At 38.9% G+C, this 27985-nt stretch overlaps 1 protein-coding gene across 5 annotated transcripts in view; it reads right to left on the bottom strand.

Moving 5' to 3' along the window:
- ZBTB46 (zinc finger and BTB domain containing 46) overlaps nt 1–27985 on the bottom strand; it is a 103101-nt gene that overhangs the window by 23649 nt on the left and 51467 nt on the right. For 4 of the 5 annotated variants that reach the window (XM_050918277.1, XM_050918278.1, XM_050918276.1 and 1 more), the window contains 4 exons: nt 15065–15340; nt 7588–7760; nt 6320–6371; nt 94–6236 (listed from right to left, as the gene is read on the bottom strand). In XM_050918277.1, coding sequence (XP_050774234.1) covers nt 5644–6236; nt 6320–6371; nt 7588–7760; nt 15065–15340 — 1094 coding nt within the window. In that variant the 3' untranslated portion in view covers nt 94–5643. Of the gene's footprint in view, nt 1–93; nt 6237–6319; nt 6372–7587; nt 7761–15064; nt 15341–27985 lie in introns of those variants that run through there. The other variant, XM_050918281.1, reaches the window with a different exon arrangement.

Raw genomic sequence — 27985 nt, 5'->3', positions numbered from 1 at the left:
GCTTTGGGTAGTACAATGAATCTCAGTGTAGATGACGTTTTTTCAGCTAAGAAACTCTGTTTACTTAAGTTTGAACAGACACAAGACAATAAATTTGTGCAGTTATAATTTTATTAAAAACTAAATATTTTGTCAAATATCCACATTTTTATTTCTGCATCTATAAAACTAAAAACTTGAAAAATAAAAGCATCATCAGAAATACAGTTTCATGTTAGTGTTTCACAGCACTCTCTGTTAAACACATATGCCTATACGCATGTATATTTAGTCAACAATATATTAACCTTGGTATGGACAGACAAAGCTTTTTTTGTCTAAATGACAAAGTTTAAATGTATAGACTATTTGCCCTAAATAAAAAGGCTAATATTAAACATTTACAACACTTAGAAATAGCAGTATCTGTAAACAAGGAAATGATCATTGACCAGATTACCAAGATCATTACCAGCAGCGATACATGGCAAATCTCTAGATGAGGAATAGCACCAAGAAGTGAAATATGCATTATGAACAGAGCTGTATTTTTAAACAAAAACAAATAATTTTATAAATATATTTATATAAAATGAGTATTTTTTTAAAAAGTATCCAGCAACACTACAAAAACTTTGGCATTACTGTCTTAAGTTATCTATCTTGTTTCACTGAGGTAGATTTTAATTGTTTTAGAGTTTTAGAATTCTCTCCTTGCTAATACGTCAGCTCCCCTACCGCTTTCCCACCTGAAAAAGTGATGTATAGGTTTAACAGTATGCTAGTTGTACATGCATTTCTTGCATACAATCTTTAAAAAAATCTGTTTGCAAATCTAAATAAACGCCAAACAAATCTGGTCTGTCGACTGTCACTGTTAAACACTGACAAATGCATAGATGATTTAGGAAAAAAACCTGTTGTGCAAAGTTATGCATTAGTCCTATCATGTAACATATTCACATCAACTGTTATTTCCAAGCTAGTTTAGAATATGCACTTCAAGTCAGTGATAAAGGGAACCCATTTCATTTAGCATCACATTGTCTACAGAAGAAATTTTATTATAAGGTTTGTCTGCAGTTTGGAAGATTTGTAGACAACTCCCTCCCCTCACCAACCCCAACAAAAAACCCCACAGCTAAATTTATGCTTTCTTAATATCTTGCTTATCTCGTTTGCAACAATTATTCATAATTATTTCTCTTTTTTGCTGATTGCTACCATCAGGACTCCCAAAAAGATATGTTCATAATTCAAAGCCCAAATTGCAGAGACAGCATTTCTGGAATCCTGAGCAGTAACTAGATCACTTCTGTGCCATATATTGTTTGGCATTCCCCTGCTTCAGTTGTCCACCCAATCTCAGTCTCATTACTGTAAGACGTCACTGTATTATTCCATTTGGTGTGTTATTAGAATTGCCATCCTTAAGACAAGATGTTAAACCAAAAGCCATTAATTTCCATAGAATCAGGAGTAAAGAGAAAACTTGTTTCCTGACCAAAATTCTCCCTCTCAGGGCTTGTCTACATTACCCGCTGGATTGATGGGCAGCGATCGATCCAGCAAGGGTCGACTTATCGCGTCTAGTCTAGATGCGATAAATCAGCCGCCGAGTGCTTTCCCATCAGCTACTCCACCAGGGCGAGAGGCGCAGGTGGAGTCGACGGGGGAATGTCAGCTGTCAACTTACCACAGTGAAGACACTGCGGTGAGTAGATCTAAGTACGTCGACTTCAGCTATGTTATTCGCATAGCTGAAGCTGCGTAACTTGGACTGACCCCACCCAAGCGTAGACCAGGCCTCAGAAACAGTTGCTACATTTCCTACACAATTACATCAATACGAGTAGCTGTTTGTACAACACCGCATAACTATTGCATAAAGGTGCTATATAAAACTACATTTTAGTCTATAAATCTGTAATTTATGCATATGCTGTGTTACTGCATGACAATACTGACTCTTTTGGATGCCAAGAAGTATTTCACAAAATAACTTGAGGCAAGTTTTTTCCCCTTCATTTTTTACACATTAGATTGCATTTTATATTTTTAAAATCAAACTGCAATTTTATTTATATGGTAAAACCAATCATCCCTATCACATCTTCTCCTACTTCTGAATTTAAAAACATAAGTTTAAGAAAGTTTTCTATTACAACTATATAAACATCTATTATATTGTTCCCTGAAAGTCTAATGTTTGTAGTTTTTTAAATTAATTTGCTCCTATCCGTGAAGACAAGAACTTGCAAGTCACTCAAGAAATTTAATAAGTATTTGCACAGGTGTCAGGAATCAATACCATCGGTATTAACTGTACATATTACAATAAAATGCCTACGTAACCTGTCTAATAGAAAATAATTTCTTACACACTTCTGTGATCTCATTTGGATGTTAAATCAATTCAATTAAGTCCCTTAAACATCAGGGAAAGGAGAGGGCTAATCTAGTTGAAAGAATATTATCTAGACACTTTCACAAAGAACACCACAAAATAATAAAGGACAAACTTAAAAATCTCAAAACAACAAACTCTGCAGAAAATGCTAACAGAAAACAGTAACAAAATCAGAGAACCAACAGGGGCGTTGGTTAGAATGAGAAAAAAGAGGAAGCAATGATCAAGGGTCCTCTTTCATGATCCACCTACTTCTTCTATTTATAAGATGTATTCAGTGACCTTAACAGTTTCATATGTGTTTCACTACATTTATTATCACTGTGGCAATTTGAGTTCTAATGAATGTTCCTAGTAACAGGGAGAAACCCCTACCCCCAATAAGTATTTAATATGGCCATTATATCTGTCTGTGGCACATAACAGTCTAACTTCCGATGGGTTGTAATACTTTGGGTTAGTTGGGATTAGCGTGAGGGTCACTGCGATAAAGAGGTCAGACCCTTTAGTATCCCCCTGATGCCTTAAACTCTATAACTATGACTCTGTCATGAGACAACAGTCCTTTTAGGTATGCTGTGGTTACTCATGCTCCCTTTCTGATATGGTCTAGATAAGCCCTCATTTGCTGCTTCCATAATGCCATAGAGAGATTTTTCATGGGGGCAGAGAGATTTTTCACAGTTCCCTCTCACTGCTCAGTTCCTTCCCACCTCCTCTCCCATCTGCCAAAGAGCACAGTAAATTTACTTAGCAATTGCCAAACATCAAATAGGCAGATTAGTCATGTGCATAACAGGAGGAGCAGGTTGATTCCAAGGCATATTCATACATATATCAATAATCAATAAAGGGAAAGCACTATATGGACAAAAGAGTGTTTAATATGACTTTCTTGCTATATCAATTAACAAGATATGTGCTATAATAGTTACATAGGAACAGACTCTCAAACTGTGATCTGCTCAGACACAGTGGGGGTGGGGGTGAGGTTGGTGGTGTTTGTGGCTTCCTGGCCCTAAGCCACCTAGCTCTGGTGCAAATCAGAGCTGCAGTGAAGCAGATTTATTTTAGACAAAAGGAAGACTGTGTGTAGTGGGTCAGTGCTCAAGTGCCACTTCCCCTCCATGCTGGGGGTGGTAGAGCCACTTCTTCCAGCTTTTCATTGGTAGACAGTTCCTTTGCATGAGAAATTCTCCACTGGCCATCTCCAGCTGTTTTATGCCCACTTTGTGCAGCATGCAAAGTGGATTTAGCAGGCTAAAGAATCTGGCCCTTAATGTTTAATCATCCTACAAGTATACAATATTGTTTGTGCAAAACTAAGCATTTCCCTGCTTTGTTTTCCTGAGGTATGGGCATGCTACGAGAGAACTACTTTGGCAAAATCACAAGACTACTTCTAAAAGTTTTGTTATTGTTTCCTAGTTATGTTGTCACACACATCAAAAGAACCAATATACAAATTAACCCTAACACAGTACATAACACTTAAGCACCAGACCAAGTTGCTGACAACTTGTGCATTGTGCACAGAGTATTTGAAAAGCACTACTCACTCTTAAACTACAGCAATTGTTAGAGTAATTAAATTAATATGTATTTGTATGAAAATAAATTGGAAACTGTGAGTTAAACAGTTCACAGCTTTCAAATAATTGAACCAAAGTAATTAAATGAGAACTATAGTTGGATTTCAACCTTCCAGTAACAGAGTCTGATGGTCAAGCTCCACTGTCTCCACTATATAGTATTAGGCTTTTTGGAGCAAGAGGATATATTTTTATGTACATTCAATTTGGCTAGCTCAACCACAATGTAGAGACCAAATTGATGGAGTTAAAAGACTTGAAGAAACTTAGTTTTTGAATGCCACACTCTTACTCATAAATATAGAAAATAACTCCAGGTAACATTCAGCAGCATACTAAATAATCACATGTTCTTAACCCTGCAGCAATTTCTAAAAAATCCTAGTATAGAACATATGCCCACATAGCACAGAGCTTCTAAATATGATACAGAAAACTGGACTTTATAAATAGCTTGTGGCATTTGGTGATAGCAAAGTACTTTCATTCACTGGTAGTTTGGGCCACAGATGAAACTAGCCACTCAGTCCCACAGTTGTGCAATTGCAAAGCTCAGGTCTTTTGTTATTCTGTTTCTTTTATAATTTCTTTGATGCAATATAAATGTAAGTCTTTGTCCAATAGCATTCCAGAAGTTTTGCATGGTTTTTAAAACTAGTATAAATGGAGACATCATTAAGCAAAGCAGAAATACTTGTCACAGCGGTTCAATAGAGTTTCTCACCTAATACAGGCAACAATCAGAATATTTTAAGGAAGAGGAGGTGGCTGAGTGCACATACATGATACATTGGCAGGACGCCAGAGGAAGTTTAAAAAAAAAAAACAAAACTCAAAATGCCATAGTCAAATTGTATTAAACAGCAGGCCAGCTTCACCTTTTCTAGTAGGACTAAAATCCTCTTCCCATAGGACATCTGCTGGAATTTGTACTTCTCAGAACAGATTCACTTCAGCTGCAGTACAGAACAAGCTTATAGTTTAACTGTGTAATGCCTAACATCAGAGGGGGAAATCTTCAATGACAAAGTTGACACAGAGACACACCCTCTTCCACTCCCAAATGCAGTTATCCTGTATACTTCTCAATAATCCCTTTGAGACTATTTTAAACCAAGGAAATGTTTACAATCACTGATCATTTCCATTCATACAGATCCTCACAGTACATAGGGACAGCAAATAACATATTGCCATAAATTGCTATGTTTACAAAAGAATCTTTGAAAACTGCTTTTAAAAATAAATAAATTAATTATCTTTAAAACCATTATCTCTATATAACAAATTAAATCTTCTTTAAAGGCTTAAGCTTATATTAAAAAAATACACAAACCAAAAGTTCTTAATCATGACATGTAAAAATGTAAAAGGAATGCAACCTCTAATCATGAGTAATCCAAAATACCATTATATTATCTATCAAAAATATTCTAAACACAAAATTGCATCTTGATTCTAATTAGAGATTTTAGTTTACAAAATCTAGAACTGAAATAATGACTGACCAATCTGTCCAATATCTGGGAATTATTATAGTGTTATAGCTTATCCAATGGTAAACCCATTTTCAGCAAGTAACAATGCAGCAATATACTCCTCTTAATTTATGGATTTAATAAAAAATAAATGCCGAAAATGTGATCCCATCTCCCTCCAATCTCATGATTTTCTCGTTTCCTTAATACAGCTTTGATAGACCTCCTCAGGTTCCTGATTTTGATCCACACTATCCAGAACTTCACCGATTGGCTGGGCAGAGACCAGGTAACACACTTTCATATGAGTAGTGAGATTCTTTTGTGTACCAAAACCTTTGCTGCAAAAGAGACACACAAAGGTACGTTCATCTGAGTGCACAGACATTAGATGCCGATTCAGATCTGTCTTGTCTCTAAAGAGTTTTAAGCAGTCAGGACACTGCATCTTCTTGTGGTTAAAGTGGATTGTCTTTTCATGCCTATCCATATTTGATTTTAGTGTGAAGCTTGCAGGACACTTAGAACATTGGAAACGGGCAAGCTGATCCTGGGACACATGATCAGTGAGGCCAATGAGCACAGGTCTGGCACAGTCAATTAAGTCAAAAGGAAGAATCATGGAAAAAGCATGCTTGTGTATGTGCTCCTTCAACTTTTCAGTGCACTCAAAAACCCTCCTGCAGAAACCACAAGTCAGTCTCTTGGTTAAGGTTGAATCCAAGAACAGGCCTTCATTCATTAAGTCCATATCTTCAGATCTTGAAATGTTTATATCTAAAACAGAAACATACACACGCACATTAATGACTTTAAGCAGAAAATAATTTTTAATTAAAGGTATTGTTCTCTCCATTTACCTGTGTCAGAGCTGTCAAACTGCCACAGTGCTAAAAATCCATCATAGGGGGCCTGTAAATGAAAAGTGTAATTAAGTTAAAATAAACACACAAAGAAAAATATTTCTCACCCACCCACCCTCCACTTCTTTAACAGAGATCCAGCATTCTATTCAGCAATACTTAATTTCTCTTCTACAAACTTTTCATTATTAACAACATTTAGAGATTGCGGTCATAATTTTCAAGTTTGGAGCACAAAGAGGGGAACCTAGATAGGAATTTAAAAATTCCTATTTGGGCTCGTAAGTAAATGTGGTTCCATCTTCAGAGTTGCCTAGCACACACAGCTCCCTTCAACTTAATGGGAACCAGGGGTGCCGAGCAATTCTGAAAGTCAGGCTACTTTTATTTAGGAGCTGGCATATGGATCCAGGTACCTAACTTTGCCCTTAACTCTTTTCTGCTATTTTTCTTTCCATAGAGAAATATCCGTACCAAGCAAAAGCATGCTCTCCTCCGTTTCTTTTATGTTAAGACTACATGATATTACTGATTTGAATTACAAATACAAGCTGATTTTTGCACACGCAGTTTGCACTATGCCATTGCATGGCAGATGGTGACCCTGTTTATGGAACAGAGCGGATGTTGTAGTCTGGGCAGGTTTCTCAGAGACTGGGGACAGGATGGGATGGTTAATTAACCTTTCTTACCATGTGATTTTTTTCTAAGGTGACTGCAAAAGAAGAGCTGTATTTTCCTCCATTTGTTTAATAAGGAGGCAAATATCTCATTCAAAAATATTTAAAAATGTAACTCATTACTGAGAGCTACATATTTTAGTTCAGAAACTTTTCCATTATGGAAAGCAATCCCTGCTTCTATCCATGTTTAAGTATTGAGTAAAAAAGCACACTGGACACCTGTGTATTCAAGCATCCGTATATTGTATTATAAAACTCTTAATGGTTTTTAGAATAAAAAGCACACATGCCATTTTTGTAAAAAACACTCATTACTTTCGGATGTATGTTCCATTGCGGAAAGAAAGAAAAGGGAAAGGGAGCTGCAAAATTAGGGAAATATTAGCTCTTAACCCAGCTCAGGAGCAAATCTGGATTTTTTTTTCTGAAGTTTTAAATTAACTATATTTTGAAAATGTAATTCTCTAGTGTGACATGGCAAAAGTATAAAATACGATGGTCACTGCACATTTTTCTACTAAGGAGAATGTGTGTTAACACCCCTAACATTTACAAATTTTTGCAGCTATCTCTTGATCTTACCTGAGCCGAGGAAGACAGCTTTCCTTTTATCATGGTTTCTGGTGACATTTCACCAGAACAGGAGATCACAGGGGGGCTCTGAGTGGCAAGGTGTGATGAAGGCAGCAGGGGAGATGGTGCTTCCACTTTGCCATCAAATTCGCCCCTTGAACGATTCAAGTTGGCACCAGGCCCTGGGGAACACAGGAAACGAGTCTCACCCACGTGAACTAGCACCAGCTGGTGGTTTTAAAAAAGGCCCTGAAAAGGCAGTGAATGAGCACTTGCAGTTTATCTTCTGTCAGTGGGAGGGAACGCAGCAGTGTAGTGATGCCAGGCCTTTTGTGTTTTTAAAACCAGCCTCCCCACCCAAAATGTCAGTTGCCTGCATGCGATGTATGTGGTGGGGGTTATATCTCAGAGCAGCAAAATGATCACTAAAGAGTCACATGGGAGAAAGAAGCAAAAGGTAGCACAAATATTCCAAACAATTACACTTCTGAAATACATTGCTTTAACAAGTACTATTTCAAACATATAGCTCTAAATTTTCCATGAACATATACAAAAATTATTTATCCATTATCCTTATAATTGTCTTTGAGAATTCTGTCAAAGTCTTAAGCCCAACATTTAACCATAATAAATAAATAAAATAATTTGTTTTATATAGTATCCTTAATCCCAGATCTCAAAGTGCTTTACAAAGGTGAGAAAGTATTACCTACATTTTATGATTGGGAAAGCAGAGAGCTTAAGAGACTTGTACAAGATTGAACAATTAAACCCTAAAAAGAGTTACATTCTAAACCTCTACTAAAGTTTAAGGGAAAAGAAAATGACTGGCCACTAAAAGGCCAACTTATTTTTGCTGTGCCAGACAAAAAGTAAAGTGTATTCCTTTGTTCATGTTGTGACAGCAGCTAAGTGGTATACAGTACTCAGAAAGTATGTTCACAATCAATGGTGAAAATATAATGTTTTGACTAAGATAAATTGCTATACAAGTTTTAAATTGTTAATTAAACCTTAACAGTCATCTTAATTGTTGCCTCATTTCAACCTCACAAACAACTGCTTGTGAAAAGAAAGTGGACAAAATCATCAGGAACAAATACTGTATATGCATTGTTAAATATGGTATTTGTAAACTAAGCTGTAAAAAAAGCACAATTTAAAATACTTCACATCCTTTCAAAGGCTTTTCATTCTTATTACAAGAGTACAATAATTTGCTTGCAAGATAGCAAACAAGCTGTATAAAAACTTAGCATAATTTTAATCAAATTATTAAATACGTGCAAATGTTAAGTCACATGGCATGAACAATTATTTCACAAAAGATACAACTTAATCAAAATTACAATGGAGCATTCCACTGAAACGTAAACCACCCACCCAACATTTTATTAAATACCAAAAAAGATTAAAGTGACTTTAAGATGCCTTGTAACAAGGATTCCCCATTACTTCCTCAGTTCATTTAAAACACCAGTGCTACTCTTGCACTTCTTACTATCTTCCAGTTTGGTCTCCTCTGTTTTGGTCTTCTGTATTAGAGTTACTCTCACAGTTTAGTGAGTTACGTTCAGGAGCAATGGGAAGAGAATATTTTCAAGCTTGCCTTCTATTTAACAATAAACATTGCAGGGCAGTGGAGAATGCCAAAAAAACCCTAAATGTAGGGAGTAATGAGGCAAAATTAAATTAAGTTACTATCTCCAGTTATAAACAGGTGGATTTCTTGTCTTAATTTACCATTACAACGTATGCGATTTCCTTGTGAATAGGCAATGATCTGTGCCCGGTTCAAGAACACATGGAGAGTACATACAAATGTAAGAACGGCCACACTGGATCAGATCAATGGTCCATCCTGCCCAGTATCCTGTTTTCTGACAGTGGCCAATGCCAGATACCTCAGAGAGAATACACAGAACTGGTAATCATCGAATGATTCGTCCCTGTTGTCCAGTGCCAGCTCTGGCACCCAGATGCTAGGGACATCTAGAGCATGGGGTTGCATCCCTCACCTTCTTGGCTAATAGCCATTGATGGACCTACCCTCTGTGAACTTATCTAATTCTTACCTGAACCCTGTTATAGGTCTGGCCTTCACAACAGCCCCTGGCAATGAGTTCCACAGGTGACTGTGCACTGTGTGAAGAACTTCCTTATGTTTGTTTTAAACCTGATGCCTATTAATTTCACTGGGTGACCCAATTCTTGTGGTATGTGAAGGAGTAAACAACACTTCCTTATTCACTTTATCCACACCATTTATTATTTTATAGACCTCCCTCATATCCCTTAGTAATCTCTTTTCCAAGCTGAAAAGTCCCAGTCTTTTTACTCTCTCATCATATGGAAGCTGTTCCATACTATTAATCATTTTTGTTGCCCATCTCTGTACCTTTTCCAATTCTAATACATCTTCTTTGAGATACAGAGTAAAAAAATATTTTCAACATTCAAATTAATCGAGGGGAAAAAAATCAGGTTTATAGTATTACACCACTTTAGGTAATTGCACAATCACTGTCCACCTACACAGATATGAGATTAACTGGTGTTCTGATTAAATCTACCATACTGATGCAGATTGCCCTGTTTACATTGCAGCTCTGTATTGTGACTCTAGAGAATTTACATACGGAGTCCAATTCAGGCTAGATGTAGTCTGAACTTTGGCAAGGTAAGAAACAATGGTTTAGCTTTTGGAATTCCCTTGCTAGGTCCATTAGTAAGCTATACTTGGTAATAAATATTACGGAAACAGCTGCCCACTTATTAAACCAACAGCAAAGGCTGATGGAATGGGCAATTTTTTGGAGCATGAGGGGAAACAATATGCCACTCCTGAAAATGGAATGGAAAGATATGCAGCATAAAATAGATATTAATTATTGTTATGTGTCTACTTGTTTGTTTCCACCAATTGCAAGTATCAAATTAAGGTATATTATTGATGTTTTGTACTATGCATGTAAGTAAATAGTGTCTGAGTTTAGGTTTTAATCCATTCTGATTAATATAATAAGAAATATTAAGATTATTTTTTTCCTTAAATTCTTTCATGGAAGCAAGACAATTTTCTTAATCAGAAGTTAAAACTATCAATTGTCCTGTAGTCCACACTGTTCACGGAAAAATATGCACAGAAGTTCTCAGTGATAGCTACCTGAAAATAGTATCCTCCATTGCCAAGAACACTAACAGCTTTAACAGTAAACTCCTGTAGAAAACTTAAATTGAAATGCCAAGATCATTATGAGATGCTTAAAATGACATCAACTCTCCTCTAAATCTTGTAAGAAAACATTCGTGCCTACATGAATACCACTTGGGAAAACTGACCACTGTGTAAATGTATTCCTTTAACTTTTTGTTAAAGTATAAATTATTGGATTAAATGAATATCTAAAAATAAAATATTAATTGGTTAGCTCAAGAGAAAAAGGGCCATTTGTACCATGGAATTTGTTGTGTAACATGCTTCATAGGAATTGCTTCTATAAACAAACAGAGAGTAAACAGGAAGAGCTGAACAGACATATGAAAAACTTTATAACAGACTAATCCGAAAACATGATAGGAGTCTTTTTTTTTTTTTTTAAAATGAGAGTTGACTTCAAGCACCAGAAAACTGAAAACTTAACTGACTTTTTAACTATGGAAAATATGGATGAAGTAATCAGATAAAGTTATTTCCTATAGCATTACCTGAAGAGCAAGAAATGAAAATTTTTTTATTACTTTTATTTTTAAGCTGATTCGAATTGGTTAAGTTTAAAAGTACTGCATTACCTTCTGCTCAGTTGTTCTAAACACAATATATGAATATCCACTGAAACAAGAATCATCCTGTATTTCCATTGTCCATTAACTGAGTATTAGGAATTTCATGCCTCTCTTTCAGTGTCATAATTACAAAAGGTACAATGCTTTAAAATTAATGCTCATTTACACATAACTTTTTACTTTGTTTTGTTAGCTTAATGTTTACAAAACAGAACCACATTAAAGTTGACATGAAACTAACCCTTTTAGTAATCAGCAGTTCCCTTTACTCACCACGCACAAAGATTTCTTAGGTTTAAAATCCATTAGAAAAATCAGCAAAGGTTTGATGAGCACCTTTAGGTATTCTCAATTAGCTTCTTACAACAGTATAAACTATGCCAGAGAAAAACTAAAGAAGCCCTGTATTTCTACAGCAAACAGGAGTGCAACCAGAAATGTCCTAAGGAGGGAGCCCGAGAGGTGCATTTGTATGTATGCATCCCCCACTCTGCACTGTCATGACCTCTTCCCACTCTCCTCCCACAGGAGAGACTGACTGACTGAAACACTTTCCCCTCCTCGCATCACCCAGAGAGTTGGGACCCCTGTCCTCTCCCCATCTATGGCCGAGGGCAGGGGGGAAACCCTGGGCCCCCTGATTCTCTGCCCTCATTGCATCCCTAACAGTGACAAAGTTATAACCCCGTTAGAAACCTCATGAGTATGTCAAACAAAGAAAATACACTCTTACAACCTGTTCCTCCTTACCTCAACCTTACTCAGAAAATGGACAGCAAATATTACCAACACTATTTAGGTAATCTTCTTACAATACTATTTTCTGGGTCAGGAAGACAACTGAATCAACAGATGGTTAAGATCCAACACACTTTCTTTTCTTTTTTTAAAGCTTCAGGATGAAAACCATTTAGAAATGCTCGGTGTTACTGCATGTCATTTTCAGATTTGACAAAACAGAAAACAAAACTACAATAAATAATTTTTTTAAAAAGAACTTTGTTCATTGCCTTTTTTTTTAAATTTAAGTTCCAAAGATTTAAATGGCAAAATCCTCGACTCATGGGTTTAAGAAAGAAAGTAAAGAACTGAAATAATGGGAAGGGGAAAAAATCCAAAGATCAACTACTAACCTAAATTGCATGTTCTGAATGTATTAGCAGTGCCCTAATCACTTGATACATTATAACTTACGAGTTTAATCCTAAACACGGATTTAGAAACAAGTTATCACTTATGGCTTTTTAACAAAAACAACAGGATATAAAGTTTAATGAGAAATTTTAGTGTATAGAGTTAAATATCACTAAAGAATTAACATTAAAAAGATACTCAAAGTGAAGGGACCATTATAAAACAAGTACACTCAAAATTATGACAGCAGCTCCTAGTGATACATTAACAAACAGCAAGGAGCCTAATCAAATATAAAGAGGAGATTCCCCCTCTCCCCCAATTCCCTGCTTCAATCAGCTGTAAAATGAGTCTCCCCAGGCTTTTGGGCATAGTTGTGGCAAGAACTATAGACCAATTATCTTTTGCTTGTAACTCCAGAAGAAATTCATTTCACCTGCATGAAGACCAAGTAATTAGGGACTATGTGGGTGAATTTCATGTGCTGGTGAAAGCGCCAGGATGTGAAATCAAATACCTGCCAATCTAGGGCCAAGATGAAGGGCTGCAGTGTGGCATCCTCCCAGAGCTGTTACTCTTGCCCATGAAGGCAGAAACTGCTTCATCACGCTATTACTCCTAGAAGCAGTGGCCATGACATATTGTCCACGTAACACTGATCCCAGGTCCCCTCCCTTGACCTGCCCTATTCCTAGCCTCCACCCACCTGTAGGCCTGGTGAGGAGACCCTTCCTACAGAATGTAAGGAGGGCAAAAACTCCCCTGTGCAAAACACTCTGCCTACAGGTTCCTCCACACAGTTGCAACAAGAGTTTAGGTGGTACAAAGGGCCATGTGCTGCTTCATTGCAATGGGGCCATCTGCATTCTAGGAGTAGTCTGAACAACAGAATATTCTAGCTATTTACTTAGAGAGATTATCAAAGTAAAGAAACTACTCTAGCAATTAAAAAAAAAAGCGAAACGTCACCCCCAAAACAAAAACAAATGAAACACAACTCCAAGTTGCAAACAAACAAATGAACAACAACAAAAAGATTACAACCGCCAACCCCCTTCAGTTTTTTCACTTTTAAAACCAGACTAACTTCAACAAAAAATTAAATTATTTTCATTTTGGGAATGAGAAGGAATATTAAGATTTGCCATTATGTTATTTTTAATTGCATTGCCACTGCACTGTAATTCATCATGCAATTCGGGTGATTGATTGTTAGCTTAAAGGTGAACTAAACATTCTGGCCTTCAAAAATAAAAATAAATAAAAATCAAATGTGCTAAATGTTCTTTTTGCTTTGTTTATTTGAGTCATTCGCTGCCTTAATGATGGTTTTTTCCTCCCCCTTTCTGGAAGTCTGAACTGCATATACTGCTAATGGCCATCTTTTGCTTTGTACGATGCCCCAGGCAGCGTTCTGCTCCCCAACTACTGAAAATACCATCTCAGTACAGCACATATGGTTGTTATTTCTATTTTCTTCAGCCTACCAAAAGTTTTATTTAAAACACTTTACAAAAGACTTATGCATAGAAGAAACTATAGAACTACCTTACAACACAGGAAAGCATATATACTCAAGTTCTTATTAACGGTGTGTACACATAACTAGTAGAGCATAACCTGAAGCAACCAGGAAATCATCCTATGAACTATGATGTTCCCACATACTTCAGACTAGAAGAAAGTATGTTTTAATTTATGAACAAACAGAATGATCACTTTTATCCTGAAAATGAGCATGGTGTAAGCTCAAAAGCTTGTCTCTTTCACTAACAAAAGTTGGACCTATAAAAGGTATTATCTCACCTACCTTGTCTCTACCATCCAGGGATCAGCACGGCTACAGCAACACTGTAAACGCTTTAACCCTGATTATTTGCAGATACTTAGCAAATGTGCAAGTGACTAGTTGCAAGATGCTATCAAGAATTTCCCTTCCTTCCTCAATTCCAGTTTTTGTAATCATCAAATATTTAGTCCGAAAATAAACCCTCCGAAACAAACAAGAAGTATCACTCTTTGTGCATAAGCATAGTGGAAGTCAGTATGGCTATAGAAACTGTATTCGTTCATTATCAAATACAGAAAATCGAAAGGAAGAAGCAAAAAAGGATTAGGCTTGTTGGGTCTACAAACAACTCTCATTTTATTTTTAAAATTTACTGGAGTGGCAGTTCCTTCCCATCTGGATTTAAGATTGATTCATTTTTTATCCACATCCTACACAGCATCCCTTCTTTAACTGAAAAAGTCAAATATTCCATATTCTCTAAATACGTAAAACCATGCTAGTGATTTGTCAATAAGCACAATGTCCAAATCAATGTAATAAATATCTCCTTAATACCTTTTGTATTTCCAACAATGGGTACTAGAGCTATGCTGCGTAACACTACAGACAACAGGATTCTAAACCTCGTGGGATGTGCATTTATACAGAAGTTTAACATAGATATAAATAGTAAAGGAGTAATAAATTTAGAGTGACCTGAATTTCCTCCTTTTTCCATAATTAGTTTTTAAATTAATCTTTAAGCAAAAATATAAAAGTATAAAAACTTACGAGATAAAGAATGTGTGCCTTTGGGTAAGTACTCGAATAGCAGAGAACTGTCCTCTCCCAGCATGTCAGCTTTCAGAGATAACAAGCTGTTCTTACTCATGAGGGCTGCGCGCAGATTAGCAACTGTCGCAGCCTGAAGTGCATCATCCTTCTCCGGGGTAAGAGGCTGAGATAGGTAGCTAGCATCACCTCCTAGGAGTGCTTCATCAACATTTGCATAAAGGTCTGATCTCTCCACTCGGCTGTCTGAATTGCTGGGTTCTGTCACATCAGCACCTATGTAAATAAAAACACCATTAGAGAAACATACAAAGAATTCAAACTTTCAAGGTGAGATATCTACCGCGCGCATTTCTAATCTTAAGACTAAACAGCTAGGCAACAATAGTACATAGGAAGAGGACCTATTGGTTTTGCTTTCATAAGTAGATGGTACAGAGTTCTGGTTTGGGTCTCAACTTTTATTGTCCGTTACATATTTTAATTTAAAACAGTTACACATTTTACTCAACCCAAAACATGCAACTCACATGCTTCTAATGTCCAGACTACACAAAGATTAAAGCAAAAACTCTTAACATTTTCTGTTGCCAATCACTAAAGACTTATTCTAATACGTGGTGAGAAACAAATTTAGTGTGAGTAACTCTTCCATCCCTTGAGAAAGCCTGAAGGTGAACTGCAATATTATACGACCCATAATCTTGAAACAGAAATTGTGTACACGCTACAAATTACAAGAGATACATCAGAACCAGTTCAGTTAAGGTTCTCCACCAGATCCTACCAACTTGGATTGTAGTCTTCACTGTTGTCCTATGAAGCAGCTGGTTATATCACAGCTATCACAAACAATGTAGATGGATAGGCAAATATAAGATAATAAATGTAACTCACTGGATTATACTGAGCAATTCATATTTTGTACTACAGCAAGAGTTTCACAGACTATGACAGTTAAGATTTTATCATAGCAGGCTAGTACAGAAACTGTTTTCAACCACTTTAAATTGTGGCTTTCCAGCTGAAATTTTCCAGGCTTGGTCTTTTCCCCAAGATGAAGATTTTGGAAAATCTGAGCAACAACAGGTCTACTACAATTCCATGTGGTCCCTGACATCATTCACATTAAAAGAATACCATAGACTACAGTTGCACTTCTATTATAAATGAAGTTTAACATGAGTACTTGTGAAAAAACTCTGACAGAACAGATCACCTGACATAGTTAATTGCCTCAGAAGTAAAAAATATAATGGACTATTACAACAATTAGCATAAGTGCAGAAGAACGAAAATAATATTAGAAAATAATACACATGTATGTAAAGTTGTAACTATTACATTTGCATGTTTTTTATTCTACTAAAAATGACATCCATACCTTTAGGCATCATGATAATTATTTAAAATATTCCACAAAGGAATAATCACCCAACAGAGCAACAGTGACCACACACACAACAAAATTAACTAGCCATCAATTCAAAATAGCCAAACATACCCAACAAACCTAAAACCCAATCTCTCACACACAGCCATTGCCAAAATCCTGAGCAAATGGACAGTCGGTGCAGCATTTCCTAAAAGTCAACAGATTACGGCTATTTTCGAAAGCCAGCAGGACATCTCTGAGAATGCCCCATCCAGGGGATTCTGTATCTCCGCAGAGTGCACGTGTGGCTGGATCATATAGGGAGAGAGGCAGTTTTTCCAGTAGACAGGTCCCAAACGATTTATTACTTTATAGGTCAAAACCAATTCTTTAAAATTCACTCAAACCAATAGGCAGCCAATGCAAATCAGAGTGCTGATGCTGTGTGCTCCCCTGCAAGATATACCATTTAACAAGTGAGTTGTAGCATTCTACACCAACTTCAGTTTTCAAATGGATTTAATGTGTAGCCCCATAGAGAGCATATTATAATTTATATAGCAATTTCCATCACTACATCTCAAAGTGCTTTACAAAGGAGGTCAATCTTTATCCTCATTTTACAGATAGGGAAACTGAGCACAAAGGTGAAGTGGCTTGCCCAAGGTCACAGAGTAGGCTAACGGTAGAGCTAGGAATAGAATCCAGCTCTAGAATTGCAATCTACTGTTCTATCCACTAGACCACACTGCTCTACATTACTGTAATATAATTTTGAGGTGACAATGCTATGAATAACAGCAGCAAGATCCAAATCGGAGATCAAAGGTTGCAATCTCCCGTCTGGGAGAAGACCAGAAAATGACATATTGGTCACTGCTGTAATATGGAGTGTCTAAAAGCCACTGTGTTTTAAATGATGGTCTAAGACCATTCCAAAATTAAGAAACTAAGGACAGATGAATACTGTGACACTGTAACCCTGTAACCCCCATATTCATTTGTACATAATTTTGATGTTGCATACAAGGTATCCCTTGAAAGGTATCATGGGAAAAGTTACGATCTGCTGAAACCCATTGTTACATCTAAATATATATTATTAATGCATATGAAGTTATGAGAGTTGTGTTGTATGATTGTCACTAAAATATGCTATGGGTTTGGGAAGTGCCCAGATACTAGTGCCTCCAAAGACAACAACCAGGGAGACAACCAACGCCTAGGCAAGTGTAGAACAACTATCAACAGCCATTGTCCAGCAAGGGAGCTACAATGCAATGACTCACTTGCACAAGGCCACACCAGGGGAATTGCTCAACCTTGCCTGGGGACTCAGCAGTGATCATGAGACATGCCTGGATTTGTCTTCTCCAAGCACATAGGACTAGGGATACAAAACAGAACAGAGTCACCCCATGCTGGGCCCTTTTTCCTCCCCCACCTATGCTGCAAGCAACAAGGATGTTGAGAAGACGGAAGATTTCAACAGAGGAGACCGGCCCATGTTTAAGGGACAAACTTGTATATTAAGGACTGTAAGAGCCAGTGGAATGAGAACAGCGCTTGATCTAAATACTGCCTAATGTGATAAGGGTTAAAGTTTAGACTGCGTGCTTATATTTTATTTTGGTAACCACTCTGACTTTCTGCCGATCACTTATAATCATTTAAAAATCTATCTTCTGTAATCAAGAAACTTGTTTTACTGTTTATCTTTACCAGTGAGTTTGCTTGAAGTGCTTGGTAAATATGCTCAAGTTACCAAAACTCATGTATGTCCACTTTCCATTCATGAAGTGGTGAACCAATAAATAAACTTGCATTGCTCAAGAAAGGGTCCTGAGCAGTGCAAGACGATATATGTCTGAGGTACAAGGCTGGGAGCTCGGGGGATTTGGCGGGTGCCTTTCTCTGTGTGATTCATGAACGGCTCTGGGAGCATTCATGCAATTTAGCTGGGTGTGGGGCACCACGTGCGGTTGTACTGAGTGGTAACAGCACCTGCAGGGGTTTGCTGCTTGCCACTAGTAAGGCATTGTGAGAGACAACCCAGAATAGGGAGTAAAGAGGGCACAGCAGTTCCACAGTTCCAGGCTGCATCCCAAGGATTCCGTCACAAATACCTTCAACCAAAGGGGCTTATGTTATTTCTCCATATCATCCTAAACTGGACATCCTACAATTTAGCACCACCTGAGGTTTGTCTAGTTTGAGCTTTAACTCACCTGCCCTCCTCTATGACCTCTCATCTCAACCTGACTAAAACTGGCTAGAAGTGTTCAACAGCATTGTCCAGAGAAGGGGTTCTCAGCCTTTTTCTTTCCGAGCCCTCCCCCCCCAACATACTATAAAAAAAACTCCATGCCCCACTTATGCCACAACAACTGTTTTTCTGCATATAAAAGCCAGAACCAACATCAGTGGGTAGCAAGCAGGGCAACTGCTCGGCCCCATGTCACAGAGAGTCTTGTGAAGCTAAGTTGCGCAGGCTTCAACTTCAGCCCCGAGTGGCAGGGCTCGGGGCCCCAGGCCACAGCCCCATGCGGTGGGGCTTCAGCTTCTTGTCACGGGTCCCAGAAAGTATAATGCCGTCCCTGCTTGGTGGACCCCTTGAAACCTGCTCAAGGCCCCTTTGGGGGCCCCGGACCCCTGTTGAGACCCACTGGTCCAGAACACACAAGACAAAGCTGGCTTTCACCCTCATAAAAAATACTTAAAATACTGTACTCCATGCCATCTTCATGGCCTTCCTAATGGCCACATGAATAAGAGGGGTGAAAGAGGAAACGCTGCAATACCCTACACTTGAGAGCCCTATCTGAGAAACACTGTGATCATGAGACTAAAGACTATTCCAAAACATCTGCATAACAGCAGCAGAATTAAGGTTAATCATATGGATATCTTGGCTTTTAAGTGCTTAACTATGCAACTTGAAGTTTCTCTTAACAGTTTTTTAAACAGAAGTGTATCTGAAGTTAGTTATTTGTGATATGCTCTGATCTTATATTTACCTCTCAGGGCACTTTAGATTCCTTATCATACTTTGAGGTTTATTCTGTTAAACTGGATTGCATATATGAAGAAAGAACAATGGCCTGCTGTTGTCCCATACCTACATCTTCCACTTCCCTCAAAAATGACAACTATTCACTACTCTGTAGTACTCAATCAACACTGTTGGAGATTTAGGGGAAATTAAAGGATGGCAATGCAAGTTTTGCAACAAACATGACAGCAGTGTTTAGATTCAGCTGGCAGATATTCTCTCTCTCCCTCTGTAAAGCAGAACTATTTCTGATTATTCCCTCCCTCCCTCTCCATATTTTATTTCTGGAGAGTCAGCTCAACAGTCTTAGTTTCTTTTAGAAAAAAGTATTTTAAAAATTAGTTTTCCAAATTTAAAATGTTAATATTTAGCCACATTTTTATTAGTGTTTATAATTAGAGGATAAAAGCATTTTTTAAAATGTCCCTTTAATCAAAATGATTAAAAAATCAAGTATCGCATGAAGAGATAAAGAAATGAAGAGAATTATGGCTAATTAAAAAGGCAATTTAACAAACATCTTTAAAACCTATTACTCCTACCAGCATTGTTTGCAGTGCATTTTGCATGAGGTGGCAAAGAATTCAGGCCTGAACGGATGTTTGACAACGATTGTTGCCAAATATTGGGCAGTAAAACATTTCCAGTTTTCTCACTTCTTTTCCATAGCTAATTACAGATGCTGACTGACAGTTTCCAGAATGTGTTGCTGCATGCTGCACATAAACACTAATTGCCAAAACACAGGCAGATTAATTGTAACCACAAAAAGATATTAAGTATTCATAAAAAGCCAAGATTACAGGCAGCCAATGAAATAGTGACTTTAGGGCTTCCAGTATTTATAGTTGAAATGACCTAATCAAATATACATTAAGGCAAAATAACTAATCACACTAACGTAATTACTAAAAAAATATAAAATAAAAATACACAACAAGAAACCCCCCCACACACAAAGTCCCTCTTAATTAAGTTTGCAAAATCCCTCTCCCATCTGATGTAACAGTTCTTCTAATCTGCTAGCAAAGAATCATATGAACCTAAAGTATCCATCGCTGCCCAATTAACTAAGGCAGGGGTGGAGAACTTATGGGAGGCAGCCCAGATCCAGCAAGCTGCTGCATTTCATCTAGCCCGCGGCTAGTCTCCACACTGCAGGCCAGAAGCCTTGGGTCTCGGTGCCCCCCCGGGGGTCTGGAGCAACGAGCACCAGCTCACCCAGCTGCATGGGGAAGCTGGGGTTGCCAGGCCATTAAAAGTACGGTCGGCTCCGCACAGCTCCCAGAATGTCCCTGCGACCCCTAGGAGCAGGGGCTATCAGGGAAGCTCCACATGCTGCCCCCGCCCCCAGTGCCGGCTCTGCAGCTCCCATTGGCTGGGAACTGTGACCAATAGGAGCTGTGGGAGCTATGCCTGCAGGCAGCACGCACAGCTCCCTGGCCCCTCCGCCTAGGGTCTGGACATGGCGGCCACTTCTGGGAGCATCACGGAGGCAGGAAGCCTGCCTTAGCCCTGCTGCACTGCCATAAACATCTGCACCCTGAACCCCCTGCCCCAGGTCTGAACCCCCTTCCACACCCTGATTCCCTCCCAGACCCTGCACCCCCACCTGCACTCCAACCTCCTGTCCTGAGCCGTCTCCTGCACCCAAAGTCCCCCTGCAGCCCACACCCCAACCTCCTGCCCCAACCCTGAGCCTGCTCCCGCACTTCAAACCCCTTGACCCCAACTCTATCCAAGCCCACATCCCCAGCCGGAGCCCTCACCCCCTCCCACACTCTGGGCTCCTCATTTCTGGGCCCACCCCTGAGCCCAGGGGAAGCCACAAGCCTCCGCACCCCCCGCAAGGCTGGAACTGCAAGCACTGGCTTGCCCTGCTACAGAGGAAAGCCCTGAGCCTCCATGACCCCTCCCCTTCCTTCCCCCCCCTCCCCTGCAGGGCTGTGTGTGGCCCACAACTGATTTTTCCTGTGTGTCAGTGGCCCTGATAGAAAAAGAGTTCCCAACCCCTGAACTAATGAGTTCATCAGGGCCCTTCAAATTCAAGTCAACCAAATTCCAGTAAATGTTGGTTGTTTTTTTTAAATTATCCAAGGAGAGGAGGAATGTAATAAGCCTTAATTCACCTAATGTTTATGGTATGTGTATGCTGCAGGTGAAGGTGTGACTAAGCATACCACGCTAGCTTTTATCTAGCTAGTACTGCTGATAATAGTCATGTAGATGTGGCAGCAAGGACTTCAGCATAGGCTAACAACCTGACTACAACACATCAGGAAACCTGGGTACATACTTGAGTTAGTAGCTTGAGTTGCCATGTCTTCACTATTATGGTTATCCATGCAAACTAGATTAAATCTAGCACAGATATGCGACTCTATACTTTGATCTTAGCTCTGACACTCACACCTTCACTTATAACGTAGACACTCCCTCAATGAGAGCTTAAATGACATTTGCGTGCCAAAGAGGCATTTCTCTGCATCTTTTTGTATTATTCACAGGAAATCCTGGTTAGCACCAGCAAATTACACAGGGAATTAAAATGCTATTCTGAAAAACTGAGCTCATTAGTATCTGCTAATAATTCTCCCACAATTATTCCACTGCCCCACCCTCGTTTCCAGACACTAAAGCTTTCAGAAAATCTTTATTAGGAAATTCAGTCTGCTCAAAGATTTTTTTTAAGCATAAGGTTCCTTTTAACAGCTTCTGCTATACTGTAGGTGATACACTCCTGAAATTCCAAAAGCAGTGTTTAACTGGGAAAATCCTTATTTACACAGGAAGCCCAATTACATGCATCTTGTTTGGAGACAAGACCACACATTCTAGCTGAATAGTGCACGACACACACACTTCATCCCTAATTATGCTGACCACGGTAAGCATTAGGACAATTCTAGAAACAGTGTTTAAGCAGTTTAACAGAGTGGCTGGAGTAGCAGTTTCCTAAACCAACACAGACAAAGCCCTCTGCATATACATTTCTACTTGGATAGAAGTGAACTAGACACTATTTTTGCTGAGGAGTACAAGTGACAAGAAACCAGTTTTTTGTTCTTTGGTAGGTACATACTGCACACTGAGTGGATGTTTTTAGAGAACTATCCCCAATGACTCCAAGATCTCTTTGAGTGTTAACAGTTAATTTAGACCTCATACTTTTATATGTATAGTTGGTATTATGTTTTCCAATATGCATTACTCTACATTTATCAGGGACGCCCAGAGGATTCAGGGGGCTGGAGGTAAAGCAATTTCGGGGGCCCCTTCCATAAAAAAAAGTTGCAATACTATATTTTTTACATTTCCAAATACATGATACTAACCAGTGAAATACATTCAAAAATTAATTTTAATCATTTGAAAATACACAAAATACATTATTTAAAAGATTAAATGCTTTAATGGTATGTATACATTTGCAATTACATAATGGGCTGTCGCTGGGTGATGGTTGGTGCCAATGGGCTGTTGCTGCCTGGGGGTGGCAATGTTGTTGCCCAGGGCTGGGTGGGGAGCTGGGCTCTGGGTTGGGGGGGGTGCCCGGTTCACAGGGGCTGGGCTCAGAGCTGTGGGTCAGGGTTGGTGGGGAGGTGCCCGGCTCAGAAGGGCTGGGCTCAGAGCTGGGGGTCAGGGTTGGTGGGGAGGTGTCCGGCTCAGAAGGGCTGGGCTCAGAGCTGGGGGTCAGGGTTGGTGGGGAGGTGTCCGGCTCAGAAGGGCTGGGCTCAGAGCTGGGGGTCAGGGAAGCGTCCAGCTCAGAGGGGCTTACCATGCTGCTTACTCTCACCTCCCCACTCTCCCTGCGCCTCAGCGTGCTGCGTCCAGAAGCGGCCCTGGACAGAGCTAAAGCGGCGTGGCTTCATGGGACTTGAGCTCCCACCACTCAGCTGCAGTTCGCAGCCCACATGGCTCCGAGTGGGAGAAGCTCAGGCCCCAGGGGAGCCATGCCACTTTAGTTCTGTCCAGGGCCGCTTCTGGTGCCGCCGGCGCGCTGAGACACCAGGGGATGGGGGAAGGCAGAGGCGGGCGGGAGCCTCCGACATTCTCGTGGGGGCCCCTGCAGGGCCTGGGGCAAATTGCCCCCACCCCCACGCACCCCTGACATTTATCAACACTGAATTTCATCTGCCATTTTGTTGCCCAGTGACCCAGTTTTGTAAGATCCCTTTGTAACTCTTCGCAGTGATCTTTGGATTTAACTGTCTTGAGATACAGCGCCCTAGGGGTACTGTATCTCAGCAGCATGCCACTGCTGTAACAAGGGTTTTATTTGAAACTACTACTAAACTGGAAATTCCTACAAAACTTAGGGAGGACAAAAAATTAAAACAAAAGAAGATGGAGAAGTTACAAATACAAACACAAATTAAATACCCAAAACAGAAAAACGTAAGGCAACCTTCTGTGTGCGGAAAATAATCCAAAATTGTTATGTGAGTGACATACTTGGAAGGCATGAATGCAGCAAACTACAAAGAACTATAATAAAAACATACTAGCCCTGGCAATATAACCATTTATCCACTCTTTACACCATGACAATTAATTATAATTTTAAAAAACCTGTATTTTATTCATCTGCCATAAAGCTTGTCTAAGTCAAGAAGAATTTGTCATAGTTGGCTAAAACACACCTGGGGAGGAGGCAGAAGTCTATAGGCAGATAGATATTACTTTGTTCTGTGGCATGTGACAATTTTAGGTTGTATAATCAGAAACAACATACACTAGGAAAATAATCCTTCTATATTGCATTATTTACACTAGGAAACATACCAGTCATTGACATTATGTGTCACCAATGGGGGTAATTAAACTAGAGCTGAAAATAACTACAAATGTACACAGAACAAAAAAAACCACATTCATCACCGTTTCATAAACAGTGGTTGAGCACCACTTGGTGCAAAGTTCAGCTACTATTTCTGAAACTGTTATGACACATTTGGTTCTGTTGTTGGTTACTAATTTGGAAGTCCATGTCTGAAGTCTGACCGTTTACCAACTCCAGGTAAATCACAGAATGATATGAATGTTGGGCTGGAAACAATCTTAAGAGGTCACCTGTCCATCTCCCACACTGAGGCAGGATTACATATACCTAAGAAATCCCTGACAGATGATTGTCTAACTTGTTCTTTAAAACTTCCAGTGACAGGATTCCAACGCCTCCACAGGTAACCTGTTCCAGTGGTTAACTAACCTTATAATTAGAAAGTTTTTTTTCTAATATCTAACCTAAACCTCCCTTGCTACAAACTAAGCCAATTACTTCTTTTCCTACCCTTGGTGGACATGGAGAACAATTGATCACTGTCCTCTTTATAACAATCTTTTCTGAGGAGTTGTGTCACAGCCATGTGATTCAAGATGCCATATAACTGAGATCTCAGAATATTTTGAGTGTATTATGCAAAAGGATACCACAAGAACAACAAATGCTGTAGTGACTATTAGGTTATAATTCTCAGTATGGTTGTTGCAAATATCTTCTAGCTGTTCTTTCAGCATTCCAGCCAAGTAGATCTGAGCTCTTTGGACTGAGCTATGTCTAGAAGGGCTGTAATGTAACGTTTCAAAGGAGCAAGCTTACACTTTGAATAACTTCCCTAGAAAACCTAGTGTCGCTACTGAATCCTTTTCCACAGGGATATTTGATCAGCTAATCTCCAGATAGAACACACAATTCTCATTCTGTGCAGCTTATATAGTTATCTTGAACACTTAGCATGACATGTTCTTGATAACTGTAGCATGAAAGAAGCAAGAGCCATGTCAGAACACATTACTCAGGTGTCACATCAGGTCAGACTGAGAACACTATTGGGATTTGGTACCTCAAGAAAATGTAGCTGATTCAAAATGGAGTATGGTCTTAACAATCACTAAGGCTGTGTCTACACTGCCACTTCCAGCGCTAAAACTTTAGTAGTTCAGGGGTGTGAAAGACGACACCTCTGAGTGACAAAAGTTTTAGCTCTGAAAAGCGCCAGTATAGACAGTGCTTGCTCCCAACGATAAAGCTACCACCCCTCATTCAGGGTGGTTTTTAATTGCCAGGAGAGCTCTCCCCCCGGTGATAAAGCGTGACGACATGTCAGTGAGGCCACGTGTACGGTGTAGACATACCCTAAACCTCTCCCTATATTCTGCACAAGTCCAACCACCAAACTGAAGGTTTAGAGCCATAATGGAATGGCACTGAAATGCAGCTGATACGTTTGACTTGAAAGGCAAGGAGCTCAATGACCACTTCAAAACTCTCAAGTTGCTAATTTGGGACCCAATGCAAAAGATCCTACACTAAAAGAGGATGATTCCAATGGAGAAAGTCTAAATACAGTCACTAACCTTTTAAGAATTTCTTTGCAGACTTCCATGTTAACTTCAGAATAAGTCTAATGGGAAGCTATGGAGGATGACAGGTATAACTTAACTTAAGCCTCCTGGGACCTGATAGCTTGAGTGACATCTGTGAGCAGACAGTAATGTATTTACGTCAATCATGCTACTTTGAAAGAAGACAGGTAGTGCTCATGTCTGTCCATGATTGACATCAAGATGACACTTGGGTTAGAGCATGTAGCTGTTGGGTTGCTTCAAGTCTTCGGACAGCTTATAATAATTGTAATTAATAAAATATACAGGTTTAGAACCCTTAAAAAACGCAAATTCCAAATATCACATCAATTTTTAAAGGATCAGAAACTCAGCATTAAACACTGCAGACCACACGTGAGATGCAAATTTATTTAAAACATTTTGCTCCAAAAAAAATCGCAACTTGACCTTCGACATGCATTTCTCACTCAAGCCATATAAAAAGTCATTACTTTTCCCCCCTCTCTTTGTTTTATAATCACTGCCTACATATTTGGATCAGAAAATGGTATTACTATGCTCCATGCCAAAAAAAAAAGGGGGGGGGCATGCTAATATTTCTGGACCATATACAAAAGAATGCTACAGGAGAACAGAATATTTTTAGTTTAGTTATCCTGTCTCAATAATCATCCATCAAACCTATGTCATGTAACCAATGAACCAAAAATTGTTCTGTCCTTGATTAAAATTTACTGCTGCAATAAGGAGAAGAGCAAGTCCATGAACTATGTTACAAGGCTGATAGAAGTTGACAAAGATAAATGAAAAATTTAATTAAACTGTGGGAGCGGTATCTGTGAGAGCGAGCATTTAAAACCCACCTCCATCAACTAAAACATATTAGCATCATGGACAATTATTTGAAGCAGAAGTCAGATTTAATAAGTTTTTTAGATAAGGCTCTATTTATAAAAAGAATGTACTGTCCAGAAAAACATGAAGTATTTACCCCTTGAAGTTTCCAGTGAAGAATTAAAACAAAAATAAGATGTGATAAAGTGACCTTAAAAATATCAGAACAAAAAACAAGAAGGATATGTAATTCCAATCTTCAAGAGCCTGAAAAATGTACCTGATGCTTTTAAAATAACTAAACCTATTACCCTGGATGAAAAATACTTGTGCCACCACCTCTCAGATGCAGATCATATGCCCTAAGAAACAGCTCCTGCAATTTAAACGTTGAATACAAATCGTGTACTGTAATTAACTAACTTATTTCATTTAAGACATTTTAAAAAATCCAGTTCTTGCTTTTGTTATACATTTATCTTGTCATGGCTTCACTCCACTTTTTGTTTTTCTTTCCTATCATGGTTCAAGGTATATCAGTATCATGTTCTATTCAGCACCTGTTTCTTCTTTTTCTTCTCTCTACACCAATTTCTCTCTTCCCTACCCTGTGTTCTTTAACTCCTCCTAAACATTTTTCTATCACGCTTTTCTTTTTTCCCAGGCTCCTAGTACCATTCTTCTCTCTCTTTTTTAAATTTGTTCCATCAATTTCTTCTCTCTCCCTCCTGAATATTGACTTTCTGGAAAATTTTCAAGCCATGTGTGTGAGAAGGTAGGATATTGATATACTAGGAACCAGCAAAAGGGAGTTTGATCCCTCTCCTGTAAGTCCCTCTTTGGCTGCCTGAATGAGAAAGAATAACTGTTTCCCCATCTCAGTCTTCAAAGACTCCTAGATGATGAGACTGAAGACAGACTGAAGATAAAACTCCACTGGAAGCTGAAGCTAGACAAAATTCAGGCTGGAAATAAGGTGTAAATTTTTAACAGGAGGGTAACTAACCATTGGAACAGCTGATCAAGGACTGTGCTGAATTCTCCATCACTAACCATTTTTAAATCACTATTGGATATTGTTCTAAAAGATATGTTCTAGGAATTATTTTGGAGAAGTTCTATGACCTGTGTAATGCAGGTCAGACTAAATTATCACAATGGTCCCTTCTAATCCTGGAAACTATAAATCTGTGAATAAATTACCTGATCATTTTCTCTGCTTGATTTTTGGGTTCCTAAGTCAGTAACTCCAGTGCCTCGGCTTTTACACCAAAACTTTAGGTGCCGCGGCAGAATGAAAGCACCCCAT

This window comes from Gopherus flavomarginatus, chromosome 11 (assembly GCF_025201925.1).
Source record: "Gopherus flavomarginatus isolate rGopFla2 chromosome 11, rGopFla2.mat.asm, whole genome shotgun sequence".
Taxonomy (NCBI): Eukaryota; Metazoa; Chordata; order Testudines; family Testudinidae; genus Gopherus; species Gopherus flavomarginatus.
The sequence above is the reverse complement of the archived record's forward strand: the minus strand, read 5'-3'. Positions and strand labels throughout refer to the sequence as shown.